General features: G+C 47.1%; 1 protein-coding gene across 8 annotated transcripts in view; it reads left to right on the forward strand.

The window, feature by feature from the left end:
• Plekha7 (pleckstrin homology domain containing A7) overlaps positions 1–17,714 on the forward strand; it is a 189,307-nt gene that overhangs the window by 105,451 nt on the left and 66,142 nt on the right. For all 8 annotated transcript variants that reach the window (XM_055627349.1, XM_055627342.1, XM_055627343.1 and 5 more), the window contains one exon: positions 15,078–15,161. In XM_055627349.1, coding sequence (XP_055483324.1) covers positions 15,078–15,161 — 84 coding nt within the window. The remainder of the gene's footprint in view (positions 1–15,077; positions 15,162–17,714) is intronic.

Below are 17,714 nucleotides of genomic sequence, written 5' to 3' on the forward strand. Positions count from 1 at the left end.
GTGTGTGTGTGTGTGTGTGTGTGTGTGTGTGTGTGTGTGTGTGTGTGCGCGCGCGCGCGCGCGCGAGCTTGCTATGCCAGGCGTGTGTATGGATACCAGAGAACTGTTTTCAGGAGTCAGTTTTTCCCCCAACCCTGTGGATTCCAGGAGTATGTTTACCCACTTGGCCATCTCCCTGGCCCTCTAAACTCTGAACATTATGATTTCTGGAAAACAGGAGTTACCCTACTAAGAAAATGAGTCTTCCCAATTTGACTTAATAAATGGGAAATTTGCTACTCTTGACTAAGAGCATTTGTGAAAATCTAAAAAGTTTTCCTGTGGTTTGTCTTTGGTGGAGTACCGGTTTGAGCTGTGCCATGCTCCCTCCTCTCTGTTACTCACTGCTCAGGTGAGGGACACTACGGGCTTAGAAACTAGGTGGCTTTCAGATGAATGAAATGAAGTGAATATGCTGGTTTCATAGTCATTGCTGGGGACAGCATCTCTCAGATCTTGTCACCTAGAAAGAGTCTTTTAAGATTCTTCCTGAATGCACATTAGACATCGGCAACTTTTTCTGTGGCTTTCTGGATCTGGGACCAAGCTGTAAAGGGCTACACGCTCTGGCCTGGGTCTAAATGCTGTCTGTATTCAGTGTTAGAGAAAGTGGGTAGTCTTTCCTAGGGAGTACCTGGTCTCAGAGATGCTTGTCTGCCCTTAGAGCCCCTGCCTGCTGTCTGAGGTCACTTTTGGGGTCTCTCAACAGTGTCATCCACTAAACCTCTTCTTGGGTTCCTGAGGGATGATGCTGGGTGTTCCACCAGGGGAAGAGCCTGGTGATCTGGATATCGTTGTGTTGTAGCCCAGGCAGGGAGGTGTTCCCATTGGGACAGGTTCCCATTAGCCACTAAAAGATTCTTCCAAGATACAACAGGTGTGTATAAGTTATTTACTGTTTGATAAGAAGGAAAATTTCTAGCCAACTTTTGCCATCTTTCTTTGGTTCTTACTGTCATGCAAGATTCTTCAAAACACGTTTTTTAAAGGAAAGCCTCCTAAAGGAAAGTGCAGGTACAAGGTGGACCCTGCTCCCTGGCAGGCGCATCCAGCCTGAGGCCCAAGGCACATGGCCAAGGACAGCTATAAAGTTGGCCCGATATGAGAAGTGTAAACTTAATTAAAACATGATTAGATTATTTCCAAAGGCTCTATTGTGAGCTTTGCAGGTTTGTGAGCCTTATAGGCAACAGCCTTGTGTGGCAGGTTCAGAGGGCTTGCAGAGCAGCTCTGGCTCGTGTGTCTGTGCACTCCAGTTTGTTTCTGAAATGCTCATACCATAGCCTAGTCTTTTGTTTCCCACATTCTGGGTGCGCTACGGATATGAAGAAGTTAGTGTGAAAAAACTGGGAGTGTACATGTGATGACAGATGGGCTCCCAGAGCCCTGGGAACAGAGTATGTGGTGACGACCACAGTGGCCACAGAGGGCTGAAAGGTGGGGCTACTTCCCAGCCTTGCAATAGGTGGACTGGATTAAAAACACCACCACCACCACCACCACCACCACACACACACACACACACACACACACGAAATTTTTGGCTTTTAAAATTCCACTGGATTTTTAACCTCATCGGAATTCAAATAAAACTTGTCTTAGGGACGTACCAGTTCATAGTCATCAGTTTGTAATGCCTGCTATGTGTCTGGGTAGGTTGGCATATGGGATGGGTTCCAGGGTCATCTCTGTATAAGGGGTGCTGAGGGCCCTGGGAGCTATATATGGAGGCGGGTGCTATGTACATCCTTGCTGTGGGCATGGAGGAGTCTGTGTTGTGTGGAGTATAAAGCAACTTGGAGAACATGTTTAGTATTGTGTGTATGTCTATATACACACATATATGTATGTCTGTTTATATTTCGGTTATGTAAATTGTAAAGTTAAAAGTTACGTAAAGCAAAGCAACTTGGAGAATATAGTATTGTGTTTATACATATATATTTGTATGTGTATGTCTGTGTGTGTGTGTGTGTGTGTGTGTGTGTGTGTGTAGGTCTTTAGGGATTAGACTCAGGTAGTCAGCCTCAGTGGTGAGAGCCTTTACCTGCTGAGCTACCTTACTGGCTACCTAAATTTTTAAGTGTGTAAGAATTCCATAAATGCAAACAGCAGTGATGATGCAAGGATCTATCTGGCACAGGAATTTGCCACCGTAATTGAACACTGGGTTGGAGGCAGAAAAAGGAGCTGGTTTTTGGTTCATATCCTTGTGGAATATGCAGTTCTTGAGTTAGTTTTGAAAAGCAAGTAAGAGTTGGGAAGTGGGGCTGGGGAGATGGCTCAGAGGTTAAGAGCACTGGCTGTTCATCCAAAGGTCCTGAGTTCAATTCCCAGCAATAATATGGTGGCTCATAACCATCTATAATGAGATCTGATGCCCTCTTCTTGCCTGCAGGCACAAATGCAGACAGAATGCTGTATAAATAATAAGTAAATCTTAAAAAAAAAAAAAAGAGAGAGAGAGAGTTGAGAAGTATGCTGTTCTAGTCTAAGCTTTCACGAGCCTGAGGGGCCTACGGTAACCAAAAAGTTCCACTCAGGAGACAAAAAGACTTGAAGGTTGCCTGGAATCCAGTGGGGAAGATGACCGCAGTAGTCACGCTCAGGGTCAGGAAAGACAAAGTGACTGGAGCTGGTGGGCAGTTAATCTGGCAGGAGTTGGGGGAATATGGAGTGCTGAGATATGGAGGAGGAGAGACAGCGGAAGAAACCTGCAGTTCAGCACGACTGATCTGGCAGAAGGGCAACAGGCCAGGGAGGCGGGGTTATTGGGCAGAGTGGGGCGCAGTTTCTGTGGCCCTTCTAACTCTCACATACCTGTCACTGATCTCTTTAGGGTGTTGCTGGTGATGGAGGGTTAAGCCTAGATACCCAGTGACTAAGCTCAGCCCACTTCCTGTTCCTCCCCTGGCTCCTTGGCATTTGGCCCACTGGGGCCAGAGGTCGCCTTTGCCTGAAGTGTGAGCAGAAATACTAAGCCCCCACTTTGTAGTAGTTTGGGTTTGACTTTTGGTCATGCGGGCTGCTTTCAGCTCTGATTTCTTTGTTGAGTGGAGACAGCGTCTACCTTCGAAGGTTGTTGCCCTTACAGCCTGAGTTCTAGATGTAGTCATGTTTCGCACTTGCATTGGGCGTCTGCTCCAACCTGGGTGCGTGGCACACATGACCACATCTGCTGTCCTGTTGGATGTGAGTACCTGTATCATGAGGCAGATTATGCAGTAATCATTGTTTATTCCCAAAGTACACATAGTGCGAAACACACAGTAGGACCAAATAAGTAGCATTAACTATGTGGGGTCTGTGCCTGTAAGCCCAATGTGGTCTTTATAGCAATTGGTTTGTGATTAATTATGATCTCTTTTGTAGTTAAAACATTTCGTCACGGAAGGCAATTTTGAGAATGGCTCCTGATCACTTTTTTTTTTTTAGTATTTTTTTCTTTCGTTTTGAAACTTTCATACATGTTTACAATAAAATATGACTGTATCTACTTCCTATTTCTGCCTTTGAACTCCCTTTGTATTCCTTCTAATATGTCCCCTCCCAACTTAATGTCTTGTTATTTGTTTGGATAACCTGCTTAGTCCAGTTAGTACTGCCTGGATGTGGATGGTGCTGGGGCTAGCCACTGTGGCCCCCTCAAAAAAGAAATTCTTTTCCACCACAGGCCGTAGTAGCCTGTGGTGGCTACTGTATAAACTATATAAACTACATGTATAAACTGACTCCATGACTGCCCCATGGTATGATTATAGGGAAGATTTATATTATATGAAAGAGAGTGAACAGCCAGAGGCATTTGGAAGAGTCCAGAACAGAGCAAGTCCAGGGCTATCTGTGAGGGAAGGGAGAATAAATAGCAAGGGATAGAGAATAGAGAAAACATAGTGAGAGAAGCAGGGGGAGGGAGAGAGGTGAGAGGCGGACATAGTCGAAATAGCAGGGTTATAAGGAGAATACGAAGCTGGCGGGAAGGAAGACCTTGAGCTGGAGAGAGTTAGAGTGGGAGGTGGGAGGTGATGTTGAGGGAGCCTGGAGGCCAGCATGCACTTTGGTAGCCATTTGTCCCTTCTGCAGAAAGAAAGGAAGCGACTCCTCTTGGTTGAGGGAACCGGCTTCACGAGTTCTTGAAGAAGGCTGGCTCTTATCTTACCTCCAGACGTCCTCCTGTAGTCCAGGCTGAGCCCCTTTCTGGATATCTGGACTGCCTTTTGGAGCTTGGGGAACTGAAGTTTCCGTAGGATCTCACACTTCCTAGTAAGAGCTATCTATCACTTATTCTTTCATTTTGCTGTGGCAGACTCCCATTCTTTTTTACAACTTGGAAGGCCTTTAAAACTTAAAACAAACAATAACAAAACAACAACAGCCCAGGTTTCTGTACCAAAGCTTCGAAAATGGTAACAGGTACAAATTTTAGAAAACCTCCATACTGAAGAGGCTAAGGACAAAATCCCCTTTACTTTTTCTCAGTATATATTTCTCGAGCTCCTACTGTGCGCCGGCACCTCGGCAAACCCTAGGACACCACTGAGTTTGCAACTTTCTCTCCCCTTCAACCTCCTGGAGCTCTGTCACCCACCGGGTGATCTGTAGATCTATGTAGGTTACAATGAAAAAGCCACCGTTGCTCTGTGACCACAGTGTCAGTTTCCCTTTCTGTCTCCTACTTCTTTGGGGAGTGAAAGCTTCCTGGTTAAGATTTGTCCTGAAAGAACCTTAGCCAATCCCAGCAGTTCTGGAAGAACTCTGGAGCTTTACCAGGCAGGTAGATGGACATGGCAACAGCGTTTCTCAAAATAGGCTTGATTTTAGGGCTGATTTTAGCCCAGTGCAGAATGGAAGAAATTAACTGGACAGTTCTTTCTGACTTTAGAGATAGGCGTTAGGCTATGTCCAGAGGCTAGAGGGAGCTAACCTCACAGGCCCCAGGAACAACACACTGGACCCTACTGCCTTTAGCGCCTGTCTGGCTGTGTACGGTCAGGCATCCTCATTCCCTTTGGCCACAGGGGGTGGTGACTCAGAGCAGGAGCTGTGTTCCTGCCTGGCGCCTGATTTTGCTTGGGGTGTAGGGAGGAAGGAGAATGAATGAGCAGGAACAGCGTGGCTGCTGGATTGTAACACCTGGGAGTAGCTGTGGAGAACTGAAATTGAGAAAGAGAGCGAGAGAGAGCAAGCAGGCAGCTGGGAGCCTACCTCTCTTCTGCCCTGAGCTGAGGGCAGATTTCATCAGACTCCCACAAGGAAAGACACAGCTCTGAACATGGGGCTGAAAGCGAGTGCGGGCCTGTCTGCACGAAGAGAACAGGTGAGTCCCGTATGTGTCTGTGAGGATTCAGTGTGTGGCATATATTTTGTTTCCTGAAGTTTCAGATGACCAGGAGTGCCATTGCTTAGCAAGAATGCCATTTAATTAGGAAAAAGTAGGACAAAAGAGTCCTGAACTCCTTTGCGTTTTTCTGAACAGTATCCTCTTGGCAGGCAGGAGGGGAAGGTCCTCTGTGTTTCCAATTACCTGTAGTGTCATTGAACTTCAGTCTGAGTTTGGGTGGATGGTAGGAGTTTAAGAAGCTTCTCAGTCATCTAAGATGTCCTCACTGCCTGTGAGAGTCTTGTAACACCCAGCCCTGTCTTCTCAAGTGACTGCCGAAGCACTGGCCTAGAGAAGTTTTGGCACTGAAAATGTCTCCCCTGTAATTTCAGTACTCCTGTAGCTCTGTGTCCCTGGCTGAGCCCAGTCTGGTGGGGAGGTGGATTTTTTTGACCTGTACTTTCTGCACCGTGGAGACAGACCCTCTGAGGGACGAGGGTGTGGCTGAGGGACAGTGCCTGCTGATCTGAAACCACTTTGCTTGGCAGTTGAGTTCTCTAAATAGATGTTAACAGTAATCTGGGGCTTGTCTGTGCCTTAGCGCAAAGGGAGGAGAGCAGATGCTTGAGTCTCTATCTTTGCAGGCTTGTCCTGTTGCAACGCAGAGCAAGACAGGACACCTCAAGAGCAGTTCTAAAGCTAGCAAAGGAAAATCCCAGCAGGTCCCAAATGAGGAAGTGTTTCCTGGGCCCTGGCATTACAGCCTTCTCATAACCTTGCAGAGTAGATTATCTCTTCCAGCTACAGATAAGCCCACACTTAACCACTCATTCAAGGTTATGCATGCATGGGGCAGAGCTATGGTGTGGACTCCCAGCCTATGTCCAATCTGATCCTCCTGGGTGGCCTGTGGATGGGGGGCCCAGGAGGAGGAAACCGGAGCTCAGAGAGGTTGAGGAGTGACTGCTAACAAGGCTGATACCGGCTCCTATTACCTTGTTTCTCTGAAAGCTGCCTTCCAAAAGGGGAAGGGCTGTCCGCATTTGATTTTCTCATTCTAGTAGGAGTTTGCCTTTAATCTTTTCATTCATGATCACAGGAAGCCAAAATTAAAACTCCCTATTCAGCAGGTGGAATTCTAGGTATGCGGGCCTCTTGTGGGATCTGGGATGCAGGCTGGCTTCGGCTAGCCAGGTTGCTTGCTCTGGAGAGAGATTTTAAAATAGAGTGGCCACTGAGCGTGTCTGAAAACCTATAACCTGTGTGTGTGTGAGAACTTTCTAGATGACGCTGGAAGTCATCAGTCTGCTCTATGCAGGGAAGCACAAGAAGGGCAGAGATACCTCTTTCCAAGGCGGGCAGTCACGGTGCGACCTTCTCAGACTCCACTCTCTGAAGACAGTACCCGAGCACCCCCCAGGCACTGGCCCGGGTTTGCCAGGACTCAAGTTGCTGACAAGTTTGGGATGGGCGTGAGCCAGATGTGGGTAGTGTGGGTACTAGTAGCCTGGCACTGCTGTATTTCTGGCTCTCCAGGGATCATGAGTGCTTCCAGCACTGGCATAGGATCCTTTGTCAGAGCCTGGGAGCCCCGACCCACTCACTGGTCTCTGGGGCTTTATACACAGCCTCTTGCTGGAGGTAGCTGTTGTTCATTCCCCAGCTGTTAAGGTAACAGGTCTGGTGCCTTCCTCGTGAGCCTCCTTCTCCCATGCTCTTGGCAAAACACCAGAAATATAGGAGTGTGCGACCCGTTCTTCCCCCATCCCCACCAAGGAAATGAGGATTGGCAGGTAGGGAAGACCAGAGGATAAGTACTAGTGGAGGGAGCAGAGAACAATGCAAGAGCCTTCATGTCTTTCCCTGAGCCATGAGCTTATCCCCGCATTCTGTCTAGTTCGTAGAAGGGAGACAGACAGCGGTGACGTGTGGTTATACTCCCACTCCCACCCTGTGTGCCCTTAACCACTCGTCAGTGTCCTCTCAGGCATTGGATTCATTCCTTTCTGCACTGAGGGCATTAACCCTCACAGCAGGCCTCAAGAGGCCCCTGGCGTGTGAGTCTCTTGTTCCTGCCAGGAGAAGGAGCCATGTCTTGATGGCCAGTGACTGTTAGGTTCTTGTCTCTGTTACCTGAGTTCTGGTTTCTGCAGGCTCAGCCAGCTCATGTGAAGGCTCACTTGAAGATCAGAATCCCCTTAGTTTTTTGTTTGTTTAGTTTTTATTTTACTTTTTTCTCATTCATTGAGTCAAGAAATATTTCTGAGCACCTAATGGTTTGCCAGACACCGCTATTGACTGATACAGTAGTTAAAAAAAAAATAATAATAATAATAAATAAATAAATAAATAGATAGATAGATAAATATATAAATAAATAGATAAATAGATAAATGAATGAATGAATGAATGAATGAATGAATGAATGAATGAATGAATAAAAAGACAGGCCAAATCTGTGTGCTACTCAAAAAAATTGCCGGTAATTGCATGTGCACATAAGTGAGAAACATTACAGTTGTTAGCAACTAAAATTGGCTGCTGTGGTGTGAAGTGACAGTGGGAAGGGCAAGGTGGTGACAGCCCTGCCCAGGTCGAAAGGACAAGGTGCTAGCACCATGGACACAGGCAAGGAGCGTGCAAACTTCGAGGACAGAGGGTGCCAAGCAGGAAAGGCCTGGTGTGTTCAGGAAATGAGGTGGGCGGGGACAGAAGGGTATTTTGAAGAGGCTGCTGCTAGGCAGGGGTCATGGCATCTAAGGTTCGGTTTGTTTTGAGACAGTCCCATGTAGCCCAGGCTAGCCTGGAGCTCACTTGGTAGCTGAGGATGATCTTGAGCTCTGACCCTCTCTGTTCCACCTAGTGTGTGCCACAATGCCAGTTTATGTGGTACTGGAGGTGGAACCCAGGGCTTTGTGTGTGTGCAGGGCAAGCACTGTGCCAGCTGAGCTGTAGCCCTAGCCCAGCCCTAGCCCATCTTCTAGGGTTTTGTAAGCCAAGGCAAGGAGCTTATTTTCACTCCGCATGGTGTAGTGCTTTTAGTGTTTAACGCAGGAGGCTGTCGTGATCTCGCTTATCTTAAAAGACCCATGAGAGCTTCCGGTGATGTCACAGGAGCTGAGATGGAAGCGAAGCATGTGCTTCCGAGCTGTTGCAGAGTCTAACCAGGAGGCAAAGATGGGCCTGGTTATTGCAAGGTTTTAATCCCAGCTACTTGGGAAGCTGAGGCAGGAGGATCACAAGTACAAAGTCTGCCTGGGTCACAAAGTGAGTGCAAGGCAACTTAGTGAGACCCCATCTCCAAGTGGAAAGTAAAAAGAGGGCTGGAGATACAGTGTTGTGACAGAGCACTTGCCTCGTGTTCCCAGGCCCCTGGGTTCAATCCCTAGCATGGGCGTGGGGCGGAACGATATGTGGGCCAGAGGCGAGCAGATGGAGGTGGTGGGAAGCTGCGGGTGAAGGCAGGTGAATGCGAGTGAATGCGGGTGAATGTGGGTGAATGTTGAGAAGCCAGTAGAGCTCACGTGTATAACACAAGTGGAAATCAAGGTAGAGAAAGGAACAGAGAATGACTCCAGTATTTGAGGACACTGTTCTGGAAAAGTGCTTGCTTTGGGGCAATGAATGCTTATTCTCCTTTTGTTAAAATTTAGATATCTGTCTATGGTTGCCATAATCAAGGCTCAGTCAGGTTAAACAAGCGTTGAGCACCTTCTGTATGCTAAGCGTAAGTGCCCCTTTATTTTTTCCCCTCTCTAAATTTCATGGGAACGTTTTAAAATCCCACCTGTAATGATGGAACCAAGGCTTAGAGGGGTGAGGAGGAGTGCTTTAGTTTGAACCCAGCCCCAGCTCCAAAGCTCTGGTTCTGGGGCTGCCTGGTTCTCAGGCCACGTGTTGGAAGAGATAGGTTAGCTGAGTGGATCTTCCCCTTGGGGACAAGATGGGACAGCTGGCTCATCCGGCCGGATTCCCAGGCTCCAGGAAGAAGGGCTGTCAGAGGAGTGACTGTGGGTAGAGAGCTGTTGTCAACCTTGGCGTCTTTAAACTCTGCAAACTTGGAAGACCATTCTGCCACATTATGGTGACACTTTCTGCTAAGTGAATAAATTAGTAGAAGTGTTAAGTAAAATGAGCTTAGGAGCTCATTTCCTAAGGAGCTCAGGAAACACTGAGGCGATGTGAAGAGACTGCTTGCTTTTTGAGACAGCCTCCTCCAGCCCCCCAGCCCTGTGCTTGCCAGGCAAGCGCTCTGCCAACTGAGCTGAGTTCCTCCGCTTGTTACCACCTCTCTGTTGAGTAGCCCAGGTGAGCACTGACATAGTTAAGGCAATATCTTCTCAGTTCCTGGAGTTTCCGTTTTGAGCATTTAATGCAGTACTTCTATGTGACCCACAATCCTTAGTTCTGTTGAGACAGAGGACAAAGATAAAATGTGCCTTAAGAAGCCTGGAGGCGATGCTGAAGTTGGCCTTAGCCTTAGGGTGACTGTTCTACAGTGTTGTGGAAGGAAGGGTTAGAAGGTTGGGGACAGGGGACTGACAGGCTCTGTGCTGCATGCTTGATGAGGCCCTCTCCTGACTTTGGCCACATACTTTCCTTACATTTTAAGCTGTTTATAGCTGGGACCAGATAAGACCTAGTGCTGACAGCACATCTGTCACATGCCACATACCAATGCCATTAGGCATCTTGCACAGCTTTCCAGAGCTCCTTGCATGTAAAAGATAAATAAAAAAAATAAAAAATAAATTTACTAAATAAGTAATTGTACCTTTTATGTTTAACAAAGCTGCTGCTCATTCTTTTTTTGGGGGTGGGGGGGCAGGGTCTAGACATGTTTTTTTCTGTGTAGGCCTGGCTGCCCCAGAACTGACTGTGCAGACCAAGCTGGCCTCAAACTCAGGAATCCTTCTATATCTGCCTCCTGAGTTCTGGGCGTGCACCACCACCCTGGCTATGCCCATTCTGTGGATGAAAAATTCACCTTCCCACAACTTTGCAAGGAACTATCAGGCCCTGGCATTCTGACCAGCCCCATGTGTTGTGGTGAAGGTGAGCTCTCCCGAGCTGCGTTCTCTGGTTCTCCATGGTCCTCGGTATTCTGCTATCAAGGCTCCTCTGTTTTCTGCCAGCCTTCTGTGGAGCCAGCGGAGGCCCTTCCCTGCCCAGGGCTTTTGTGAAGGCGTGCGTATTTACATGGGTTTTCACTCTTCCCTGCCACCTTCCCTCCATGCTTGCCTGAACTCTCCAGGTCTGAGTCTCGGAGGAAGAGCTGGACGGAGGGGGGTGCGGGGGAGATCGTGTTTTAAATCGCTTAGCAGATAGCTTTCGCGGTAGCCTAAAGGCGAAGCAGAAACTCCTGTGTGAGGAGAGTTTCTGTTCCCTTGACACCAGCCACCTGGCTCGCAGATGGCCACATCTGCCCTGTGGAGGAACAAAGGTGGGAAGTCAGGTTTCAGAACAGGTATTTCTGGGATGTGTCGGTACAGGCCAGCAAAATATTTCTTGAGTCAGGATGATGGGACATGCGACTGTTTAGAATCAGGAAACACACTGAAGTGGAGGGCCACAAGGAGGGCCACAAGGAGTGAAGCACGAGAGGACTTGCAGTCTCCAAGCTGATTTAACAGGAGCCTTTGTTAGGCAGTGGTGGCCCTGGAGCAGTGTAGAGAGCACCTCAGTTGACTGTGTCTGTAGACAAGTTGTCTACCTCCTGTGGGTCTCACTTTTCTCCTTAATGGCCAGGTGACAACACGTAACTTGCCCTACCAGTATTAGGTTGAATGGCGTAGCCCAGGGACCTTACTCATCTCCTTTTGTACAGAGTGCTGAGGTCTGCCAGGAGCACGCGGGGCACATTCAATCAAAAGTGATGAAACTTCAAGAGCCTAGTATTTAGGATTCATCCATCCCTGTGGCTTTGTCTCCTCTCTCAATGGATCTAACTTTTTTTTTTTTTTAATTCTGATACTATCTCATAATATCGAGCCTTGTTTTTCTTATATGTATCATGGAAATACCATGGCCTGTGCCTCTGACATCTTCGGTTATCTGAGTGTTGGGCAGGAATTGATGAACGTGAACAGTTGGAAACCGGAAGGGCTGATGCTGAGGCTGGTGGCGTTGGCATTGAGGGCAGCATGGGTATTAGGGAAGGGAGTGTGGGGAGCTGCTTCATGTGTGATCAGGCGACAGCTGTCTTTTGTCAGCGTAACTCATCTTCCTTCTGATGTTAGAGTGTTCGCACCTTTAAATTCAACACCAGCACCTTGTAGCTCAGGGCGCATGAGCCTGGGACTCTGGGTTTATTTATGATGGATGACATGAGTTGGGGGTGGGGAGCACTGTGGTTGCCCTTGGGGTTGATACCGTGTGTAGAAAAGGTGGTCACTGGCTGCTGAATCTCTTCCAGGCACATAAGAGATTTGCCCTGTGATCTTGTGTACTGCAGGGTCCATCAGCTGGTCTTATGGTAGGACCAGAGGCTGCTTGGAGTAGACTGATTGCCATACAAGTGCCCTTCAGAACTTTGGCCCTGAGCACAAGGGAGATGAGGTGGTAGATGAAGGTGGTACTGTGTTTCTGATGCCCTGCCCCCCAGGGCTTTCTAACCATGGTCAGGAAGCTGCCAGTCCCTGCTTCCTAAGGGAAGGGGGCCAGCAGGTGATCGTGTAGAGGGCATGAAACTTACAGACAGAACCTAGATTCGTGCCCCGTCTCACACTTTTCCCTGAAGTTGTCTTGGACACACCCCTGCAGCTGGTCTTTGTGGGTTCTTCTTTTTCCCACCTTTTATTTTACCTCCCTCCCCCATTTCACCCCATCAGTAGATAGGAGAGAAAGAAGGATAGAAGGGGAAGAGAGAGAGTTAGAGATTTTTAAATCTAATTTTTTTTCTTCTTGTTTCTTCTTTGCTTGTAGCTGGTCTTTGCTACTTTGTGGGTTCTTATTTTTTCCACCTTTTATCCCTCTGGTTTCACTCCTATCATTAGATAGGAGAGAAACAAGGATGGGGGGGGGAGAGATCCCTGAATCTGATTTCTTTCTTCGTTTTTTTCTTTGAGCACAACTGCTAATAAACCACAACACACCCACCTGAATGACCAACAACCTCTGACCCCACCTTGCATGCTGGGGGTTGGTGGGGTTGCGAGCATTTATATACCCGCTGAAAAGTTACCAGAATGCCAAACTTCACACAATTGCAAAAACCATCTGCAGCTGGCAAAACCTTGCCTTTGCTAGGGCACAGGGCAACTCATACGTAGTCAGTTTTGACAGTCCAAAGCAGCCCCCACATCCCTACACCTGTGATTAAAAAGAAAGCACATTCTTACAATATTTCTGTGTTTTTTAAGGAAACCAGAATCCAGAGTTGTTGCTACACACCCCTCACCTTCTCAGCCCAGTTTTCTCGTTTACAAAATGTGGAACTGACTGATGTGTTGATAGCTGAGATGTGTGAGAAAATGTTTTGTAGACACTAAAACGCCTCAGAGGTTCTAGATGTGAGTGGTGTTACTGCTTAGCTGTTCTCTTGTGATCAGGACATTTTCCCCTCCAGACTGAAAATGAGACTGACCTAGAGTTTGGCATTCTCCGGTTTTTTGGAGATGACTGTAAAAAAAAAAAAGTTAGTTGCAAACAAGGCCCAACCCTTGAATGTGCTGCAAGGCTGTCCGAAGCAGGTGCTGCTTTTTTGGGAAGCCTGGGCTGCTGCCTGCCGGATGAGATCATAGGATCCTGTGGACCGGCCCAAGGGTAGGAACAGGAATGGAGAGGCCAGCTGTGCTGGGATGAGTGAAGGCTTGATAGGGGTGGTTCTCTGGGGCTGGATCAAGTAGCAAGCAGCTTGAACTGAAGGTTTGTTAGCACCAGGGCCGATCTAGCTACCAGTGCTAAGGTCACTTCAGGCACGAGGACAGAGTGAGGGAAATCTTGAGCTTTTAGTGATTGTCTTTTTAACCCTTGTGCTATGCTGATTTAGAAACACTAATCTCCAGAGAGGCAGTGCTCATTTAGGGGTGAACGTCACTAAACTGAGATAATCTATTGGCTGTGACAGCAAAAAGAGTCTCTTCGCTGCCTGTGTTAAGAGCTTTTAAAAAGGGGCTGTGCCCTTTGATTTAGGAATTTTACTTTGGTGATGTTAACTAGATGAAGTAAGTTGAGATGGGGCAAGGGGAAAATCTATGCTCAAAGCTATTGGTTATAATGGGAGGGGACCCCGAAAATATCCAGTCTTAGAAAAGCATGAGTCTAAACAGAAGCACCGTGGGTTGGGGAGTAGGCATGCTTTTGTTCACCTGAACCCCTGAACCCATAGCGGTGCCTCACACACAGGCAAGTTGTATGAAAAAGATTTTGTCCATATGTCAGACTGTTTGTTATTTAATAATTCAGTTGAAAACATCCGAATGAAAATGTCTCTTCTGTTTGAGCTGTATGTGGTATAAAAACCACAGTGGAAACTTTTACTTTATATGTTGACTTAGAGGTTTAAAAAAAAAAAGTTAACTTTAAATATAAAAACTGAAAAAAGCAACCTATTTACATATGAAGAAAAATCATTGCCAACTTGGGCTCATCAGGTAAGGGCACTTGCCACTCTGGATGACCTGAGTTCAATCTCTAGGACATGGTAGGAGAAGTAGTTCAATCCTACCACATGGTAGGAGAGAACTGACTCTCAAAAGTTGCCCTCTGACCTCCACATGTGTGCCCTGACACAAGTGTTCCGACCCACTCACTCACTCACAGACAAATGTAATATCAAAAATTCTCAAAAAACCAAAAAATCCCGAGCTACCTTGGAAAGAGATTTCCAGATATACAATGATGCTACTGGTTGTTTCTAAATTTTATAAACATTTGAAAACAACTATGATTTAGTACTTGGGAAATTCCTTTTCAATCCATAACATGCTCTTTTGAGAAAGGAGATTCATTTATTTGTGAAACAAGCCAGCAGCCTTCAGAGCCAGCTCCGCGTCTTTTGAAGTGCCAGGCAGTCTTTGTCAGCACACAAAACACCTACTCGTGGGCCGAGTCTGTCAGCCTGGCATGGAAGCAGTCCCTCCTGACTTCAAAAGCGTGATAGAAGCGTCTGGGTGTTGGAACCATGCAGGTCGTGTTGCAGAGACATGCCCATACGTTTATTATCCCTTCAGTGAACTGAAGACATTCGGTAGCGTTGGGAAGAATTTTAAGAAGATAGGATTTGCAGGGTGGGTGGTTAATTCTTAGGATTTTTTTCTCTGGCATAGTGTAGAAAAGCTATTGAAAGTGTTGCCTGTTTTCCCTTCATTCTTGTGTCAGCTTGTACTATCGGAAAGGGTTTTTAACCCTCCCTTTACTGTTTCAGTGTATTGGAACTTTGTGGCCTGTGTTTAAGATACTGTATTTTCCTTGGCATGGTAACACATGACTGTAACCCCACTATACACAAGGCAGAGATAGGAGGACTGTCCAGAGTTTGAGGTCAGTCTAGTCTACACAGAAGTTCCAGGGCAGCCAAAGATACACAGCTAGACCCTGTTTCGGAAAACAAAACCAGTTGGACATTTAGGAGTCAGAGGCAGGGAAATCTGTGTGAGTTTGAGCTCCAGCCCAGCCATGTTCCTCCTTCTCTAAGGAACACTTGATGGCCAGGGTCCCTAGGGATACTGTGTCCTTGTCCCTTCATTTGTTTGACTTCTCATCTCTGTCTCTCTAGCCACAACCAGAAGACCACAACATTCAGGCATCCTGTGACTGGACAGTTTTCTTCAGAAAACAGTGAATTCATTCTTCAGGAGGAGTGAGTATTTTGTTGCTGTTTATGTTCTCCATACTCAGGTAGATTTTGAGAGCTTGAAGACATTCGCTCAAAACATAATTTGCTGGTTTTTGTTTGTTCGTTCGTTTGTTTTGTGGTCAGGTGGAGGGGCCTGGAGTGGATTGGTTGATTCAAAGTGAGAAGAGATTTCTTTCTCAGCTTTCACATGCCTGGTCAGAGGATGTGGGCGGGAAGAGACGCTACAGGATGAGCTGTGGCAGTATCATCATGGCCTCCTAAAATTCCCTTTCTCCTGAAAAAGGGAATTGCACTTCAGTGTGCTCTGACTAGACTCTTCCCTGGTGGGAAGGAGTTAGAGGTGAGATTGGGTGCAGAGGGCACCTGCAGGAATTCCCAGATTCTTATCCCTGAACAAGGATTTGGACAGAGGTCGTGGATAATAATGGAATTTACTAAGGGAGAGAAGCTTTTCTAAGGTTTTCTAAGGGTGGAAACAGGTCAGAGCTGGGGGTGAGGTAGGGGTGGGGGTCAAAGGCTCAATGGCAGATGCCGTACAGAGGACCAGGACTATGTATCCAGTACGGTGGGCTTTGGGTCAGTGGTGTAGCCCACATTTTTCTCTGCATGCTCCTTTACATGGCAACCTAGGTGGAGAGGGCTTCCAGCCTTTCTTTCATATGCTAAATTGACTTAATTTCCATCCTACTTTCTTCCTACAATTGTACATAACCTCTAGGGGCATCAAGTAGGAACCCAAAGCTGGGGTTTAGAGGAGAGGGAGCAGACCCTTGCTTACTTCAGTGATCTTCAGGGAGAAAACCATAGTCACTGCCTGTACTCAATGTGCCGAGTGAGCTGCGGTTGCTGTTCCATAGAGATTCTAACTAGTCGTAACTTTAGGCTTGTTTCAAAGACACCAAGCTTCCTCCGCTCTCTCTTCTGTAGGAAGTGTTCTCTAATCTGTGGTATAGGGCCTCATTGCTCATGACCAGATCATATGTGCTGCTCTTCTGAAGCTTCTTCCTGATGCTCACTGATTGTCTTCAATTATCAGCAGGTGTTTGGCCCTTTGTGGCTGTCCTAGTTTTATTTCTGTTGCTGTGGTTAAATATCCTGACAAAAAAGCAACTTAGTGGGGAAAGGGGTTTGTGTCAGCTTACAATTCCAGGTTACAGTCTGTTATTGCAGGGAAGTCAAGTCAAACAGCTACTCACGGGGCTGGAGAGATGGCTCAGAGGTTAAGAGCACTGGCTGCTCTTCCAAAGGTCCCGAGTTCAATTCCCAGCAACCACATGGTGGCTCACAACCATCTCTAATGAGATCTGGTGCCTTCTTCTGGCGTGCAGGCAGAACACTGTGTATGTAATAGATAAATAAATCTTAAAAACAAAACAGCTAGTCACAGCATATACGGTCACGAGGAGATAAATTAATGTGCACATGATTGTTTGCTCACTTGCTTGTGCTCAGCTTGATTTCGCCACTCTTAATATAGTTCAGAACCTCATGCCTAGACGATGGTGCTGCCCACTGTGGGCTGGGTCTTTCTATATCAATTGACTTAATTAAGACAGTCCCCAGTAGACATGCCCACAGGGTAATTCAATGTAGACAACTCCTCCTCTAGACTCTGCTTATAAGTGATTCTAGGTTGTGTCAAGTTGACAATTAAAGCTAACCATCACAGGAGCTAACTGGTCTACCTGCATACAAGCGATTTGGAAGGTTCAGGAATGCAATTTCCATATCTGATCCTCAAGCACAGGCCCCTGCTTTCTTCTCAGCGCTAAGGTGCCTTTACAGCTTTGGGGAAGAGGAGAGAAGCATTCCTGAGCAATGACGGCAGCTGACTGGCAGTGTACACCAATCCCCAGATTCTGCAGAGCGTCTCATGTGGAGGTGGGGCCTGGGTTGATAGAGAGTGCACTTGCTTTGGAAGTTCAGAAGCCCACTTGTGCTGAGCAACCATCTGCAAGGCATGTGGGCTCTTTTGGAGGCTCCTCCCCAAGGGGACCCTTAACTTGCCCTTCCCTTCCCTATGCCCCGTGAGTTTCATCTGTCTTCCCATTTTCTCGTTTGTGTATTTGGGAAGAAAACACTGGTTGGAATTGCTGGTGTTGTGAGTGGTGTTTGGAGAGAGCTCTAAAAGAGATCTGAGCTTGCTGAAGGTAGGCGGTCTCTTACTGAACTTTGGCCTCTTTGCAAACGAGCCTTTATTTTACAGGTTTTAAGGCAACACTCTCCTGAGGCTGCTGCAGATTGTGGGCTTAGGTGGGAATCTCCTGCTGCTAGGTGATGCTGCCTCCTGCTCATCCTGTAGCTACATGTTGGTAAAAGCTGGCAGCCAGAGATAAGAACAAGTGAGCTTGGGGAGAGGGCATTTCTGCTTCGGAAGGAGGCCACCGTGTGTTCATCCTTGGGGTTCTGGGCTCTGAGAGCCTCATATGTTGCCACCAGTGGCTGGTAGTCTTGGTCTAGCTTTGCCTGTTGCATTTTGTTGCCATGGCAGCAGAAAAGATGAGAAATGCAAACACCTGGCAAGCAGATGCAGAAACTTGACTGGTTTTCCGCTTT

Source organism: Psammomys obesus, unplaced genomic scaffold (assembly GCF_907164565.1).
Source record: "Psammomys obesus unplaced genomic scaffold, mPsaObe1.curated_primary_1811, whole genome shotgun sequence".
Taxonomy (NCBI): Eukaryota; Metazoa; Chordata; class Mammalia; order Rodentia; family Muridae; genus Psammomys; species Psammomys obesus.